Here is a 16675-nt window from a genome sequence, read left to right on the forward strand (position 1 = left end):
GCCCACTAGACACTGCCCACTAGACACTACCCACTACACACTGCCCACTAGACACTACCCACTACACTACCCACTGCCCACTAGACACTGCCCACTAGACACTACCCACTAGACACTACCCACTAGACACTGCCCACTACCCACTAGACACTGCCCACTAGACACTACCCACTAGACACTGCCCACTACACACTGCCCACTAGACACTACCCACTACACACTACCCACTGCCCACTAGACACTACCCACTAGACACTACCCACTACCCACTAGACACTACCCACTAGACTAGACACTACCCACTAGACACTACCCACTACACACTACTACTGATGGAAAATACGTTTCTGTGTCAAAGGTATGTGAATGAATGGCTGCCATAAAGACTCTGAAGGTCGAAGCGATATCATTGTTTTCCTCTGTTTCTCTGCTTACTGAGAGACTACTGAGACACCCTCCGAGTTAAAACGTAGTATTTATTCACTGTCTGAGGAGGACACCTCTGTTTCTCTGATTACTGAGAGACTACTGAGACACCCTCCGAGTTAAAACGTAGTGAATAAATACTGTCTGAGGAGGACACCTCTGTTCTTGTTAACTGACATTTACACACACACACACACACACACACACACACACACACACACACACACACACACTGAGTATCTGTTTGTCCATGTGATGATTCATTTTTGAAAATGTCAAAACATTTGTTATGCTAATACATTGAGTCGTGCGTGTGTGTGTATGCGCGTGCATGTGTGTGTGTATGTATGCGCGTGTGTGTGTGTATTTGAATGCTCCTGTCCCTGACCTTGTGCTCGTGCTTTCAGAGAAAAACTCAGAAGGAACTGAGGAAAAGTTGGGCCAGATGGACTGCCTGTTTCCGGGGACAACCAATCAATGATGTCAGGTCTGTCTCCAGGGCCAACCCATCAGTGATGTTAGATTAATTAGGTCTGTCCCCAGGGCCAACCCATCAGTGATGTTAGATTAGTTAGGTCTGTCTCCAGGGCCAACCCATCAGTGATGTTAGATTAGTTAGGTCTGTCTCCAGGGCCAACCCATCAGTGATGTCAGGTCTGTCTCCAGGGCCAACCCATCAGTGATGATAGATTAGTTAGGTCTGTCTCCAGGGCCAACCAATCAATGATGTCAGGTCTGTCTCCAGGGCCAACCCATCAGTGATGATAGATTAGTTAGGTCTGTCTCCAGGGCCAACCCATCAGTGATGATAGATTAGTTAGGTCTGTCTCCAGGGCCAACCCATCAGTGATGATAGATTAGTTGGGTCTGTCTCCAGGGGCAACCCATCAGTGATGATAGATTAGTTAGGTCTGTCTCCAGGGCCAACCCATCAGTGATGATAGATTAGTTAGGTCTGTCTCCAGGGCCAACCCATCAGTGATGATAGATTAGTTAGGTCTGTCTCCAGGGCCAACCCATCAGTGATGATAGATTAGTTAGGTCTGTCTCCAGGGCCAACCCATCAGTGATGATAGATTAGTTGGATCTGTCTCCAGGGCCAACCCATCAGTGATGCTAGATTAGTTAGGTCTGTCTCCAGGGCCAACCCATCAGTGATGATAGATTAGTTGGATCTGTCTCCAGGGCCAACCCATCAGTGATGCTAGATTAGTTAGGTCTGTCTCCAGGGCCAACCCATCAGTGATGATAGATTAGTTGGGTCTGTCTCCAGGGCCAACCCATCAGTGATGCTAGATTAGTTAGGTCTGTCTCCAGGGCCAACCCATCAGTGATGATAGATTAGTTATGTCTGTCTCCAGGGCCAACCCATCAGTGATGATAGATTAGTTGGGTCTGTCTCCAGGGCCAACCCATCAGTGATGATAGATTTGTTAGGTCTGTCTCCAGGGCCAACCCATCAGTGATGTTAGATTAGTTAGGTCTGTCTCCAGGGCCAACCCATCAGTGATGATAGATTAGTTAGGTCTGTCTCCAGGGCCAACCCATCAGTGATGATAGATTAGTTAGGTCTGTCTCCAGGGCCAACCCTACTAACCAACTAACCACAACTGTCTGTCTTTATCTTGTCAGCTGTCTGTCTTTATCTTGTCACCTGCCTGTCTATATCTTGTCACCTGTCTGTCTTTACCTGGACACCTGTCTGTCTATATCTTGACACCTGTCTGTCTTTATCTTGTCCCTGTCAGGAACTACTTTGGAGAGAAGGTGGCTCTGTATTACCTCTGGCTGGGCTGGTACACCCTTCTGTTGCTCCCTGCAGCTCTGTTAGGGGTCATTGTCTTCCTCTACGCACTGGCTTTCTACAAGACCTCGCCACTTATGTGAGTGTGTGTGTGTGTGTACTGTGTGTGTGTGGACTGTGTGTGTGTGGACTGTGTGTGTAATATTACTATGTAATAACCATCCACCTGGTTAATAATGTTTTTTCTTGTAGAAAGGAGGTGTGTGAGTCGAACACAATCATGTGTCCTCTGTGTGACAAGAGATGCAAAGTGTGGCTTCTCAGCGATACCTGCCTTTACGCCAAGGTAGGCGCTCACTCGCTCGCTCACTCACTTGCTCACTCACTCACACGCTCACTCACTCACGCACTCATGTGCTCACTCACTCATTAGTAAAAAATATATATTTTCTTCGAAAAACAATACAACTCGACAAGTGTCAATACAAATCATTTGCCTCCAGAACAGCCTGAATTGTTCAACGCAAGGATTATAAATTTTTTTGAGGGGTGGGGGGGGTGCAATTTTTCCTGAATTTAGTGATATTCAATTGGTAGTTATGATCTTGTCTCAACACTGCGAAGGTCAATACATGTGTCCTCCGAAACACGACCCGCCCGGCCGTGCTGCTTCTGAACACACTGCTCGCTTAACGCTGAAGCCAGCGGCACCGGTGTGTCGGAGAAAACACCATTGGACTGACAACAGAGGTCAGCTTGCAGGCGGGCAAATTGTGCCTTCCCCTGGGGCTCCCGGTCACATCCGTCTGTGACACAGCCTGGAATCGAACCCCAGGCTGTAGTGGAGCCTCAGCACTGTAATGCAGTGGCTTAGACTGCTGACCCACTCGGGAGCCTTCACAGCATGGATTCTACACGGCATCGGCTAAGTTCCGCAGGGATGTTGGTTCGTGCTGACCCACTCGGGAGCCTTCACAGCATGGATTCTACACGGCATCGGCTAAGTTCCGCAGGGATGTTGGTTCGTGCTGACCCACTCGGGAGCCTTCACAGCATGGATTCTACACGGCATCGGCTAAGTTCCGCAGGGATGTTGGTTCGTGCTGAACCACTCGGGAGCCTTCACAGCATGGATTCTACACGGCATCGGGTAAGTTCCGCAGGGATGTTGGTTCGTGCTGACCCACTCGGGAGCCTTCACAGCATGGATTCTACACGGCATCGGGAACATTCCACAGGGATGTTGGTTCGTGCTGACGCGATGGCATCACACATTTGCTGCAGATTGGACCGTGGTACAGTCACGCTGCCAACAGCCCGTTCCATCTCATCCCAATGATACTCTATTGGGTTTGGTCAGCAACAATGTTCAGATACGCTGTGGCATTCAATCGTTGCTTATCTGGTATCAAGGGACCTCCAGGAAAACATTCCCCTCACCAGTACACCACCACCACCACGAGCCTGTGCCGTTGACATCAGGCAGGACGGGTCCATGGACTCATGCTGCTTATGCCAAATACTGTTTTCACCCACAGGACTGGTACTGATTGGATGTTGTTTTTTGTTGGTCGTACCATTCTCGGTAAACCCTAGACACTGTCAGGCGTGAAAAGCCCAGGAGGGCAGCAGTTTCTGAGATACTGGAATCGGTGCACCTGGCACCGACGATTAGAACACGCTCAAAGTCGCTTAGGTCACTAGTTTTGCCCATTCTATCGTTTAATACAACAGTAACTGAATGTCTTGATGCCTGTCTGCCTGCTTTATATACAGTAGCAAGCCACAGCCACGTGGCTCACTGTCTGTAAGATCGATCCATTTTACAGGAGCTAGAGCAATGTTGAAATGTTGAAAAAACAGAGAAAAAGAAAAAGAAAGAAAAATGTAAAAAGCCTGCTTCCTTGGTGGTGGGCTACCACCACTCTGGTCCACTCTATCATCTATAGTCTCTTCAGGGCCATACGCATTCCCCTCTGTAGTGCCTTGTGGTCGGGGGCCGAACAGTTTCCATACCAGGCAGTGATGCAACCATGCTCTCGATGGTGCAGCTGTAGAACCTTTTGAGGATCTGAGGACCCATGCCAAATCTTTTCAGTCTCCTGAGGGGGAATAGACTTTGTCGTGCCCTCTTCACGACTGTCTTAGTGTGTTTGGACCATGAGAGTTTGTTGGTGATGTCACCACTGCAGCCCCGTCGATGAGAATGGGGGCGTGCTCGGTCCTCCTTTTCCTGTAGTTCACAATCATCTCCTTTGTCTTGATCACGTTGAGGGAGAGGTTGTTGTCCTTGCACCACACGGCCAGGTCTCTGACCTCCTCCCTATATGCTGTCTCGTCATGTTGGTGACCAGGCCTACCACTGTTGTGTCGTCTGCAAACTTGATGGTGTTGGAGTCGTGTCTGGCCATGCAGTCATGAGTGAACAGGGAGTACAGGAGGCACTGAGCACGCACCCCTGAGAGGCCCCCGTGTTGAGGATCAGTGTTGCGGATGTGATGTTACCTACCCTCACCACTTGGGGGTGGCTAGTCAAAGTCCAGGATCTATTTGCAGAGGGAGGTGTTTAGTCCCAGGGTCCTTAGCTTAGGGATGAGCTTTGAGGGCACTATGGTGTTGAACGCTGAGCTGAAGTCAATGAACAGCATTCTCACATAGGTGTTCCTTTTGTCCAGGTGGGAAAGGGCAGTGTGGAATGCAATAGAGATTTCATCATCTGTGGTTCTGTTGGGGTGGGTCAAATTGGAGCGGGTCTATTTTATTTTTGAAAGCTTATTACCATGTGATTACAGAGGAAACTACATGTCAGATTCAGGGTAGCCTAGTGGTTAGAGTGGAGGGGCGGCAGGGTAGCCTAGTGGTTAGAGTGTGGTGGCAGCAGGGTAGCCTAGTGGTTAGAGTGTAGGACTAGTAACCGAAAGGTTGCAAGTTCAAATCCCTGAGCTGACAATGTACAAATCTGTCATTCTGCCCCTGAACAGGCAGTTAACCCACTGTTCCTAGGCCTTCATTGAAAATAAGAATTTGTTTCTTAACTGACTTGCCTAGTTAAATAAAGGTAAAATAAAAAATGTGGAAAGGATTAGCCCGTTCAGCAGAAACCACAATATTTAAATACAGTAACCTCCAAAGGTATTGCCGCCTTCACAAAGATGAGCAAAAATGAGTGGGTGAAATCAATGCTACAAATACTGAGCTATATTGTATGCTCCAAATATTTTCAAGATTATTCTATTTTGTACTAATACAATTCCTCGGCGAAAGATATTTTGTTAAACAAGTAAATAGAAACAATTCCTCAAGAGGATATGTTAAAAAAATGATTTGATACTCCTGTTTTCAATACTTGCAAGGATAACGACACTGAGCTTTTTTTTCGAGCTTTAAAAAAAAACGAGATTGGAGACGCGAGGACCCTCCCACTCAGTCTGCCGTATTTTTTAATGAGATTGGAGAAGTGACGACCCTCCCACTCTGTCTGACGTATTTTTTAAAGAGATTGGAGACGTGAGGACCTTCCCACTCTGTCTGCCGTATTTTTTAATGAGATTGGAGAAGTGACGACCCTCCCACTCTGTCTGCCCTATTTTTTTTTTCTGAGATTGGAGACGTGACGACCCTCCCACTCTGTCTGCCGTATTTTTGAATGAGACTGGAGACGTGAGGACCCTCCCACTTCCCTATTTTTTTTCTGAGATTGGAGACGTGACGACCCTCCCACTCTGTCTGCCCTATTTTTTTCTTTCACATCGTGAGAGGGATCTTAGACTTTTATACATAATCTTTCCAGAGGCTGGATACCCTTGTCTTTGTGCTTATGGACTGACTGCCTTTTTCAATTCAAACCCCCATGTTTTCAATGGGCTTCAAGTCCTGAAGACTGAGATGGTCATTGCAAAATGTTCTTTACAGATTTTTGATGTGTGCTTGGGGGCTTTTGTCTTTGCTGGAAGATCGAACTTGCGGCCAAAGGTTTCAGCCTACTGGAAGAGGCAAGCAGGTTTTTTTTGGCTAAAATGTCCTTGGTGCTTGGTAGAGTTCATGATGACGTTGACCAGTGGAAGCAACAACAGTAAAAAAAGACCCATTAAATCAAATATCCACCACCATATTTTGACGGTAGGTATGAGGTTATTTTTCTGTCTATCCATCCTTCTTTTGACACCAAACCCACAACTGGTGTGCGTGTGTTGTTGCTACGAGAAATATGTGTTGTGGAGCTGGTTTCTAACAAGTGTGGTCTCTTTCTCTACAGGTCAGCATCCTATTTGACAACGAGGGGACGGTTATGTTTGCTATGTTCATGGCAGTATGGAGTGAGTTTATACCTATGGTATTACCTTAAATATATGTCTACTATGTTCATGGCCGTTTGGGGTGAGTCTATACATATGGTATTACCTTAAATATATCTCTCCTATCTTCATGGCAGTATGGAGTGAGTTTATACATATGGTATTACCTTAAATATATGTCTACTATGTTCATGGCAGTATGGGGTGAGTCTATACATATGGTATTACCTTAAATATATGTTGTCTACTATGTTCATGGCAGTATGGGGTGAGTCTATACATATGGTATTACCTTAAATATATCTCTCCTATCTTCATGGCAGTATGGAGTGAGTTTATACATATGGTATTACCTTAAATATATGTCTACTATGTTCATGGCAGTATGGGGTGAGTCTATACATATGGTATTACCTTAAATATATGTTGTCTACTATGTTCATGGCAGTATGGGGTGAGTCTATACATATGGTATTACCTTAAATATATCTCTCCTATCTTTCATGGCCATATGGAGTGAGTTTATACCTATGGTATTACCTTAAATATATGTCTCCTATGTTCATGGCAGTATGGAGTGAGTCCTATATACTCCAGTAGTTCCCAAAATACATGTTATATTTTCAGTGCTGAGAAAGCCCCAGATGTAGGATCTCAATTTGACCTGTATTGTTGCAACTAAATAATCTTGCATCAAAAAATGATTTTAAACATTGACATTTAAGTCATTTAGCAGACGCTCTTATCCAGAGCGACTTACAAATTGGTGAATTCACCTTCTGACATCCAGTGGAACAGCCACTTTACAATAGTGCATCTAAATCATTAAGGGGGGGTGGTGGTGAGAAGGAATACTTATCCTATCCTAGGTATTCCTTGAAGAGGTGGGGTTTCAGGTGTCTCCGGAAGGTGGTGATTGACTCCGCTGTCCTGGCGTCGTGAGGGAGTTTGTTCCACCATTGGGGGGCCAGAGCAGCGAACAGTTTTGACTGGGCTGAGCGGGAACTGTACTTCCTCAATGGTAGGGAGGCGAGCAGGCCAGAGGTGGATGAACGCAGTGCCCTTGCTTGGGTGTAGGGCCTGATCAGAGCCTGGAGGTACTGCGGTGCCGTTCCCCTCACAGCTCCGTAGGCAAGCACCATGGTCTTGTAGCGGATGCGAGCTTCAACTGGAAGCCAGTGGAGAGAGCGGAGGAGCGGGGTGACGTGAGAGAACTTGGGAAGGTTGAACACCAGACGGGCTGCGGCGTTATGGATGAGTTGTAGGGGTTTAATGGCACAGGCAGGGAGCCCAGCCAACAGCGAGTTGCAGTAATCCAGACGGGAGATGACAAGTGCCTGGATTAGGACCTGCGCCGCTTCCTGTGTGAGGCAGGGTCGTACTCTGCGGATGTTGTAGAGCATGAACCTACAGGAACGGGCCACCGCCATGATGTTGGTTGAGAACGACAGGGTGTTGTCCAGGATCACGCCAAGGTTCTTAGCGCTCTGGGAGGAGGACACAATGGAGTTGTCAACCGTGATGGCGAGATCATGGAACGGGCAGTCCTTCCCCGGGAGGAAGAGCAGCTCCGTCTTGCCGAGGTTCAGCTTGAGGTGGTGATCCGTCATCCACACTGATATGTCTGCCAGACATGCAGAGATGCGATTCGCCACCTGGTCATCAGAAGGGGGAAAGGAGAAGATTAATTGTGTGTCGTCTGCATAGCAATGATAGGAGAGACCATGTGAGGTTATGACAGAGCCAAGTGACTTGGTGTATAGCGAGAATAGGAGAGGGCCTAGAACAGAGCCCTGGGGGACACCAGTGGTGAGAGCGCGTGGCGAGGAGACAGATTCTCGCCACGCCACCTGGTAGGAGCGACCTGTCAGGTAGGACGCAATCCAAGCGTGGGCCGCGCCGGAGATGCCCAACTCGGAGAGGGTGGAGAGGAGGATCTGATGGTTCACAGTATCGAAGGCAGCCGATAGGTCTAGAAGGATGAGAGCAGAGGAGAGAGAGTTAGCTTTAGCAGTGCGGAGCGCCTCCGTGATACAGAGAAGAGCAGTCTCAGTTGAATGACTAGTCTTGAAACCTGACTGATTTGGATCAAGAAGGTCATTCTGAGAGAGATAGCGGGAGAGCTGGCCAAGGACGGCACGTTCAAGAGTTTTGGAGAGAAAAGAAAGAAGGGATACTGGTCTGTAGTTGTTGACATCGGAGGGATCGAGTGTAGGTTTTTTCAGAAGGGGTGCAACTCTCGCTCTCTTGAAGACGGAAGGGACGTAGCCAGCGGTCAGGGATGAGTTGATGAGCGAGGTGAGGTAAGGGAGAAGGTCTCCGGAAATGGTCTGGAGAAGAGAGGAGGGGATAGGGTCAAGCGGGCAGGTTGTTGGGCGGCCGGCCGTCACAAGAAGCGAGATTTCATCTGGAGAGAGAGGGGAGAAAGAGGTCAGAGCACAGGGTAGGGCAGTGTGAGCAGAACCAGCGGTGTCGTTTGACTTAGCAAACGAGGATCGGATGTCGTCGACCTTCTTTTCAAAATGGTTGACGAAGTCATCTGCAGAGAGGGAGGAGGGGGGGGAGGATTCAGGAGGGAGGAGAAGGTGGCAAAGAGCTTCCTAGGGTTAGAGGCAGATGCTTGGAATTTAGAGTGGTAGAAAGTGGCTTTAGCAGCAGAGACAGAGGAGGAAAATGTAGAGAGGAGGGAGTGAAAGGATGCCAGGTCCGCAGGGAGGCGGGTTTTCCTCCATTTCCGCTCGGCTGCCCGGAGCTCTGTTCTGTGAGCTCGCAATGAGTCATCGAGCCACGGAGCGGGAGGGGAGGACCGAGCCGGCCTGGAGGATGGGGGACATAGAGAGTCAAAGGATGCAGAAAGGGAAGAGAGGAGGGTTGAGGAGGCAGAATCAGGAGAAAGGTTGGAGAAGGTATGAGCAGAGGGAAGAGATGATAGGATGGAAGAGGAGAGAGTAGCGGGGGAGAGAGAGCGAAGGTTGGGACGGCGCGATACCATCCGAGTAGGGGCAGTGTGGGAAGTGTTGGATGAGAGCGAGAGGGAAAAGGATACAAGGTAGTGGTCGGAGACTTGGAGGGGAGTTGCAATGAGGTTAGTGGAAGAACAGCATCTAGTAAAGATGAGGTCGAGCGTATTGCCTGCCTTGTGAGTAGGTGGGGAAGGTGAGAGGGTGAGGTCAAAAGAGGAGAGGAGTGGAAAGAAGGAGGCAGAGAGGAATGAGTCAAAGGTAGACGTGGGGAGGTTAAAGTCGCCCAGGACTGTGAGAGGTGAGCCGTCCTCAGGAAAGGAGCTTATCAAGGCATCAAGCTCATTGATGAACTCTCCGAGGGAACCTGGAGGAGGGCGATAAATGATAAGGATGTTAAGCTTGAAAGGGCTGGTAACTGTGACAGCATGGAATTCAAAGGAGGCGATAGATAGATGGGTAAGGGGAGAGAGAGAGAATGACCACTTGGGAGAGATGAGGATCCCGGTGCCACCACCCCGCTGACCAGAAGCTCTCGGGGTGTGCGAGAACACGTGGGCGGACGAAGAGAGAGCAGTAGGAGTAGCAGTGTTATCTGTGGTGATCCATGTTTCCGTCAGTGCCAGGAAGTCGAGGGACTGGAGGGAGGCATAGGCTGAGATGAACTCTGCCTTGTTGGCCGCAGATCGGCAGTTCCAGAGGCTACCGGAGACCAGGAACTCCACGTGGGTCGTGCGCGCTGGGACCACCAGATTAGGGTGGCGCGGCCACGCGGTGTGGAGCGTTTGTATGGTCTGTGCAGAGAGGAGAGAACAGGGATAGATAGACACATAGTTGACAGGCTACAGAAGAGGCTACGCTAATGCAAAGGAGATTGGAATGACAAGTGGACTACACGTCTCGAATGTTCAGAAAGTTAAGCTTACGTAGCAAGAATCTTATTGACTAAAATGATTGAAATGATACAGTACTGCTGGAGTAGGCTAGCTGGTAGTGGCTGCGATGTTGACACTACACTAATCAAGTCGTTCCGTCGAGTGTAATAGTTTCTACAGTGCTGCTATTCGGGGGCTAGCTGGCTAGCTAGCAGGTTGATTGCGTTACGTTACCTTAAAAGAACGACAATAGCTGGCTAGCTAACCTAGAAAATCGCTCTAGGCTACACAATTGTCTTAGAACAAAGACGGCTATGTAGCTAGCTAGCTACGATCAAACAAAACAAACCGTTGTACTGTAATAGTTACTACAGTGCTGCTATTCGGGGGCTAGCTGGCTAGCTACGTTAAAAGAACGACAATAGCTGGCCAGCTAACCTAGAAAATCGCTCTAGACTACACAATTGTCTTAGATACAAAGACGGCTATGTAGCTGGCTAGCTACGATCAAACAAATCAAACCGTTGTACTGTAATGAAGTGAAATGAAAATGTGATACTACCTGTGGAGCGACGCGGAATGTTGACCGGGTAGTTGAAGTTCAATTCGGTAGAGGTTGGCTAGCTGTTGGCTAGCTAGCTAGCAGCATCTCCTACGTTAAGGACGACAAATAGCTGGCTAGCTAACCTCGGTAAATTAAGATAATCACTCTAAGTCTACACACTCTAAACTGCACAATTATCTTGGATACGAAGACAGCGAAGACAACTATGTAGCTAGCTGACACTACGCTAATCGAGTCGTTCAGTTGAGTGTAATAGTTTCTACAGTGCTGGTGGACAGTGGATGTTAGCTAGCTGCTTAGCTAGCTGCTGGGCAGATACGTTAGGACGACGAAATACGATAATTATGCAATTATCTTTGATACAAAGACGGCTATGTAGCTAGCTAAGAAGAAATTGCTAAGATTAGACAAATCAAACCGTTGTACTATAACGAAATGTAATGAAAAGTTATACTACCTGCGGACCGAAGTGTAGATGCGACCGCTCGCTCCAACCGGAACCGGATATTAAACGTTAAGTCGATAATGTTGCTTGATCTGTGGTTCGGGTCAAAATGAAGTTACATGAAAAGTGGAATACTGTTAATATAACCAATTTGTTAGTGTGGGTTTTCATTGAATGTATGTAAATTACGAAGCTCATCTGCATTTCTCATCTGAAAATTCCAAGCAACAAATTAAGATCCTACACCTGTACTAATAGGACTCATTGGTTACCAGTTTGTTTCTGCTCTCTTGCTAAACTCTTGGAATTGTCTTGACGTTCGGTGTGACAATGAGTGACAAGGTGTTGGCCAGATAGCAGACACAGATCTGGGACCAGGCTGGGATGATTCTATCAATGTCTTTAAAATATCTCCCATGTTGTTGTTTTTATGCTATAATGGGGTAGTCTTGCATACGGTATTACCTTACAGGTATGTTATTATGGGGTAGTCTTGCATACGGTATTACCTTACAGGTATGTTATTATGGGGTAGTCTTGCAGACGGTATTACCTTACAGGTATGTTATTATGGGGTAGTCTTGCATACGGTATTACCTTACAGGTATGTTATTATGGGGTAGTCTTGCATACTGTAGTACCTTACAGGTATGTTATTATGGGGTAGTCTTGCATACGGTATTACCTTACAGGTATGTTATTATGGGGTAGCCTTGCATACGGTAGTACCTTACAGGTATGTTATAATGGGGTATTCTTGCATACGGTATTACCTTACAGGTATGTTATTATGGGGTAGTCTTGCATACGGTATTACCTTACAGGTATGTTATTATGGGGTAGTCTTGCAGACGGTATTACCTTACAGGTATGTTATTATGGGGTAGTCTTGCATACGGTATTACCTTACAGGTATGTTATTATGGGGTAGTCTTGCATACAGTATTACCTTACAGGTATGTTATTGTGGGGTAGTCTTGCATACGGTATTACCTTACAGGTATGTTATTATGGGGTAGTCTTGCATACGGTATTACCTTACAGGTATGTTATTATGGGGTAGTCTTGCATACTGTAGTACCTTACAGGTATGTTATTATGGGGTAGTCTTGCATACGGTATTACCTTACAGGTATGTTATTATGGGGTAGTCTTGCATACGGTATTACCTTACAGGTATGTTATTATGGGGTAGTCTTGCATACGGTATTACCTTACAGGTATGTTATTATGGGGTAGTCTTGCATACAGTAGTACCTTACAGGTATGTTATTATGGGGTAGTCTTGCATACGGTATTACCTTACAGGTATGTTATTATGGGGTAGTCTTGCATACGGTATTACCTTACAGGTATGTTATTATGGGGTAGTCTTGCATACGGTATTACCTTACAGGTATGTTATTGTGGGGTAGTCTTGCATACGGTATTACCTTACAGGTATGTTATTATGGGGTAGTCTTGCATACGGTATTACCTTACAGGTATGTTATTATGGGGTAGTCTTGCATACTGTAGTACCTTACAGGTATGTTATTATGGGGTAGTCTTGCATACGGTATTACCTTACAGGTATGTTATTATGGGGTAGTCTTGCATACGGTATTACCTTACAGGTATGTTATTATGGGGTAGTCTTGCATACAGTAGTACCTTACAGGTATGTTATTATGGGGTAGTCTTGCATACAGTAGTACCTTACAGGTATGTTATTATGGGGTAGTCTTGCATACTGTAGTACCTTACAGGTATGTTATTATGGGGTAGTCTTGCATACGGTATTACCTTACAGGTATGTTGTTATGGGGTAGTCTTGCATACGGTATTACCTTACAGGTATGTTATAATGGGGTAGTCTTGCATACGGTATTACCTGACAGGTATGTTATTATGGGGTAGTCTTGCATACGGTATTACCTGACAGGTATGTTATTATGGGGTAGTATTGCATACGGTATTACCTTACAGGTATGTTATTGTGGGGTAGTATTGCATACGGTATTACCTTACAGGTATGTTATTATGGGGTAGTCTTGCATACGGTATTACCTTACAGGTATGTTATTATGGGGTAGTCTTGCATACTGTAGTACCTTACAGGTATGTTATTATGGGGTAGTCTTGCATACGGTATTACCTTACAGGTATGTTATTATGGGGTAGTCTTGCATACGGTATTACCTTACAGGTATGTTATTATGGGGTAGTCTTGCATACTGTAGTACCTTACAGGTATGTTATTATGGGGTAGTCTTGCATACGGTATTACCTTACAGGTATGTTATTATGGGGTAGTCTTGCATACGGTATTACCTTACAGGTATGTTATTATGGGGTAGTCTTGCATACGGTAGTACCTTACAGGTATGTTATTATGGGGTAGTCTTGCATACAGTAGTACCTTACAGGTATGTTATTATGGGGTAGTCTTGCATACTGTAGTACCTTACAGGTATGTTATTATGGGGTAGTCTTGCATACGGTATTACCTTACAGGTATGTTGTTATGGGGTAGTCTTGCATACGGTATTACCTTACAGGTATGTTATAATGGGGTAGTCTTGCATACGGTATTACCTGACAGGTATGTTATTATGGGGTAGTCTTGCATACGGTATTACCTGACAGGTATGTTATTATGGGGTAGTATTGCATACGGTATTACCTTACAGGTATGTTATTGTGGGGTAGTATTGCATACGGTATTACCTTACAGGTATGTTATTATGGGGTAGTCTTGCATACGGTATTACCTTACAGGTATGTTATTATGGGGTAGTCTTGCATACTGTAGTACCTTACAGGTATGTTATTATGGGGTAGTCTTGCATACGGTATTACCTTACAGGTATGTTATTATGGGGTAGTCTTGCATACTGTATTACCTTACAGGTATGTTATTGTGGGGTAGTCTTGCATACGGTATTACCTTACAGGTATGTTATTATGGGGTAGTATTGCATACGGTATTACCTTACAGGTATGTTGTGGTTTTAGCGCTGAGATACAATACTGCTGTCGTTGTTTCTCCAGCCACCTTGTTCCTGGAGTTCTGGAAACGACACAGAGCCTCCTATACATGTAAATGGAAGGTGTTCGACTGGTGTGAGGAGGAGGTATGGTCCCACTAAACACATTCTCTTTTTGGTCAACTTTTGTTTTCTGATCTTAAAAAAATAAAAAAAGATCAGATAAAATACAAATAAAATAAATAAAAATAGGTATAGCTATCTGAATAGCCGTGTCGTGACCGAACCCCTTGGAATAGGGCCCTGTGAAACTGGTGGGGGGGGTGAGGGGGTGTTATAATAACCCTATAACCCTATCTGTAGGAGGAGCTGATCCTGGACATAGTGAACAATGCAGAATGTGCGCCTAAGGAACACAAGCACTCCTACCTACGCAGCACCCTGGTCCTCATCCTGGTCACTCTTATAGTGAGTGCCTATTTTTTTATTTTTTTTTATTTTTACAAACGGCTTGTTTGAAACCAGTTTGAAAGGCACATCTGGCCCACAACTTATGGTCTAAAGATGAATCTGGCTTCATCTCAAGACAGCTCCTTATTGAGACAGTACTGAGCAGCATCAAGACAGCTCCTTATAGGGACAGTTTTAAGCAGTATCAAGACAACTCCTTATTGAGACAGTTCTGAGCAGTATCAAGACAACTCCGTACAGGGAACAGTTCTGAGCAGTATTTCCTAAAGAGAATGTCTTCATAGCTGCTGCTGATCATCGGCCTGGCCCATGCCCTGGTGGTGTTCCGGGTGGTTGCCACGGTGATGTTGGCTGAAGGATCATGGGAGTTCCTGAGTGACCACTCCAACACAGCCGCTGTGATACTAGGAGCAGTGCTACACTACTTCACCATCACCATCATGACACGGGTACACAGTATGTGTGTGTGTGTGACTGTGTGTGACTGTGTGTGTGTGTGTACAGATTGATCAGTTGAGTGTGGCCCCATGGCTATTTCCCTGTCTGTAATCCTGCTAGTAATTTTACCCTTTTAAACTTGACCCTTTATCCGACTGTATTCTTGTTGTTGTAGGTCAACAGGATTGTGTCGCTGAAACTCTGCGATATAGGTTGGTGACATTTTACATGACTCAAAGTACTTTTCAGTTCGCAGGGAATTTTTGTGATTATTTGCATGCAAAAAAAGGCTTGATTTGCTGCGGAATTTGGATATTTTGCATGGCAATATGCAAGGATTTTGTCCAATTTGTTGCGAAAATGCGCTGACGGAGGGAAAAGGTTTGTTGACGTGTGGCTTGATTGAATCATATTATGTGGAAATAGTTCCGTGATTTGTCAAATTTTGCAAACCTCGCATAATATGCGGAGAATTGTTGGTTTTGATTCTGTGATTGCAAGAATCCTGGAGGGGACTGCCTTTCGATAGTTACTTTGTAGACTGTCATCTTGTGGTGTAGTTACGATTTACACATTTGGTTTGTCTTTCAGAGGAGAATCAGTCGTTTGCTGCCTCTGAGAGAAGCTTCACCGTCAAGATGTTCACCTTCCAGTTCTTCACCCTCTTCTCCTCTCTCTTCTACGTTGCCTTCTTCCTGGGCAGGTGAGATCTCCACAGTCTAATCATCTGGTATGATGAAGAGTGTTTGATGAACGTAGAGAAGAGACATAAACAGCCTGAGAGGTTTGAGTTCCAATACATTGTTTGTGGAGCATCCTAAAGATCAACGGTTTACTTGAGTTTCTTCCTTTTTGTGGATCAGATTTCACTCCCCGAGCAGCTGAATAAAACATAGGTGTGCATATAACCCTTTGTCAATAGAGTTAAGAGTAGTGACATGTTGGACGAAGTTAAGAGTAGTGACATGTTGGACGATGTTAAGAGTAGTGACATGTTGGACGATGTTAAGAGTAGTGACATGTTGGACGATGTTAAGAGTAGTGACATGTTGGACGATGTTAAGAGTAGTGACATGTTGGACGATGTTAAGAGTAGTGACATGTTGGACGATGTTAAGAGTAGTGACATGTTGGACGAAGTTAAGAGTAGTGACATGTTGGACGATGTTAAGAGTAGTGACATGTTGGACGAAGTTAAGAGTAGTGACATGTTGGACGAAGTTAAGAGTAGTGACATGTTGGACGAAGTTAAGAGTAGTGACATGTTGGACGATGTTAAGAGTAGTGACATGTTGGACGATGTTAAGAGTAGTGACATGTTGGACGATGTTAAGAGTAGTGACATGTTGGACGATGTTAAGAGTAGTGACATGTTGGACGAAGTTAAGAGTAGTGACATGTTGGACGAAGTTAAGAGTAGTGACATGTTGGACGAAGTTAAGAGTAGTGACATGTTGGACGATGTTAAGAGTAGTGACATGTTGGAC

The 16675-nt window shown here is 45.7% G+C and overlaps 1 protein-coding gene across 2 annotated transcripts in view; it reads left to right on the forward strand.

Moving 5' to 3' along the window:
• Positions 1–16675, forward strand: part of LOC135556742 (anoctamin-9-like) — a 42803-nt gene that overhangs the window by 15827 nt on the left and 10301 nt on the right. For both annotated transcript variants that reach the window (XM_064990154.1, XM_064990156.1), the window contains exons 7-15: positions 834–913; positions 2175–2309; positions 2423–2516; positions 6426–6486; positions 14344–14426; positions 14643–14747; positions 15035–15199; positions 15364–15400; positions 15780–15891. In XM_064990154.1, coding sequence (XP_064846226.1) covers positions 834–913; positions 2175–2309; positions 2423–2516; positions 6426–6486; positions 14344–14426; positions 14643–14747; positions 15035–15199; positions 15364–15400; positions 15780–15891 — 872 coding nt within the window. The remainder of the gene's footprint in view (positions 1–833; positions 914–2174; positions 2310–2422; positions 2517–6425; positions 6487–14343; positions 14427–14642; positions 14748–15034; positions 15200–15363; positions 15401–15779; positions 15892–16675) is intronic.

Source organism: Oncorhynchus masou, chromosome 15 (assembly GCF_036934945.1).
Source record: "Oncorhynchus masou masou isolate Uvic2021 chromosome 15, UVic_Omas_1.1, whole genome shotgun sequence".
NCBI lineage: Eukaryota > Metazoa > Chordata > Actinopteri > Salmoniformes > Salmonidae > Oncorhynchus > Oncorhynchus masou.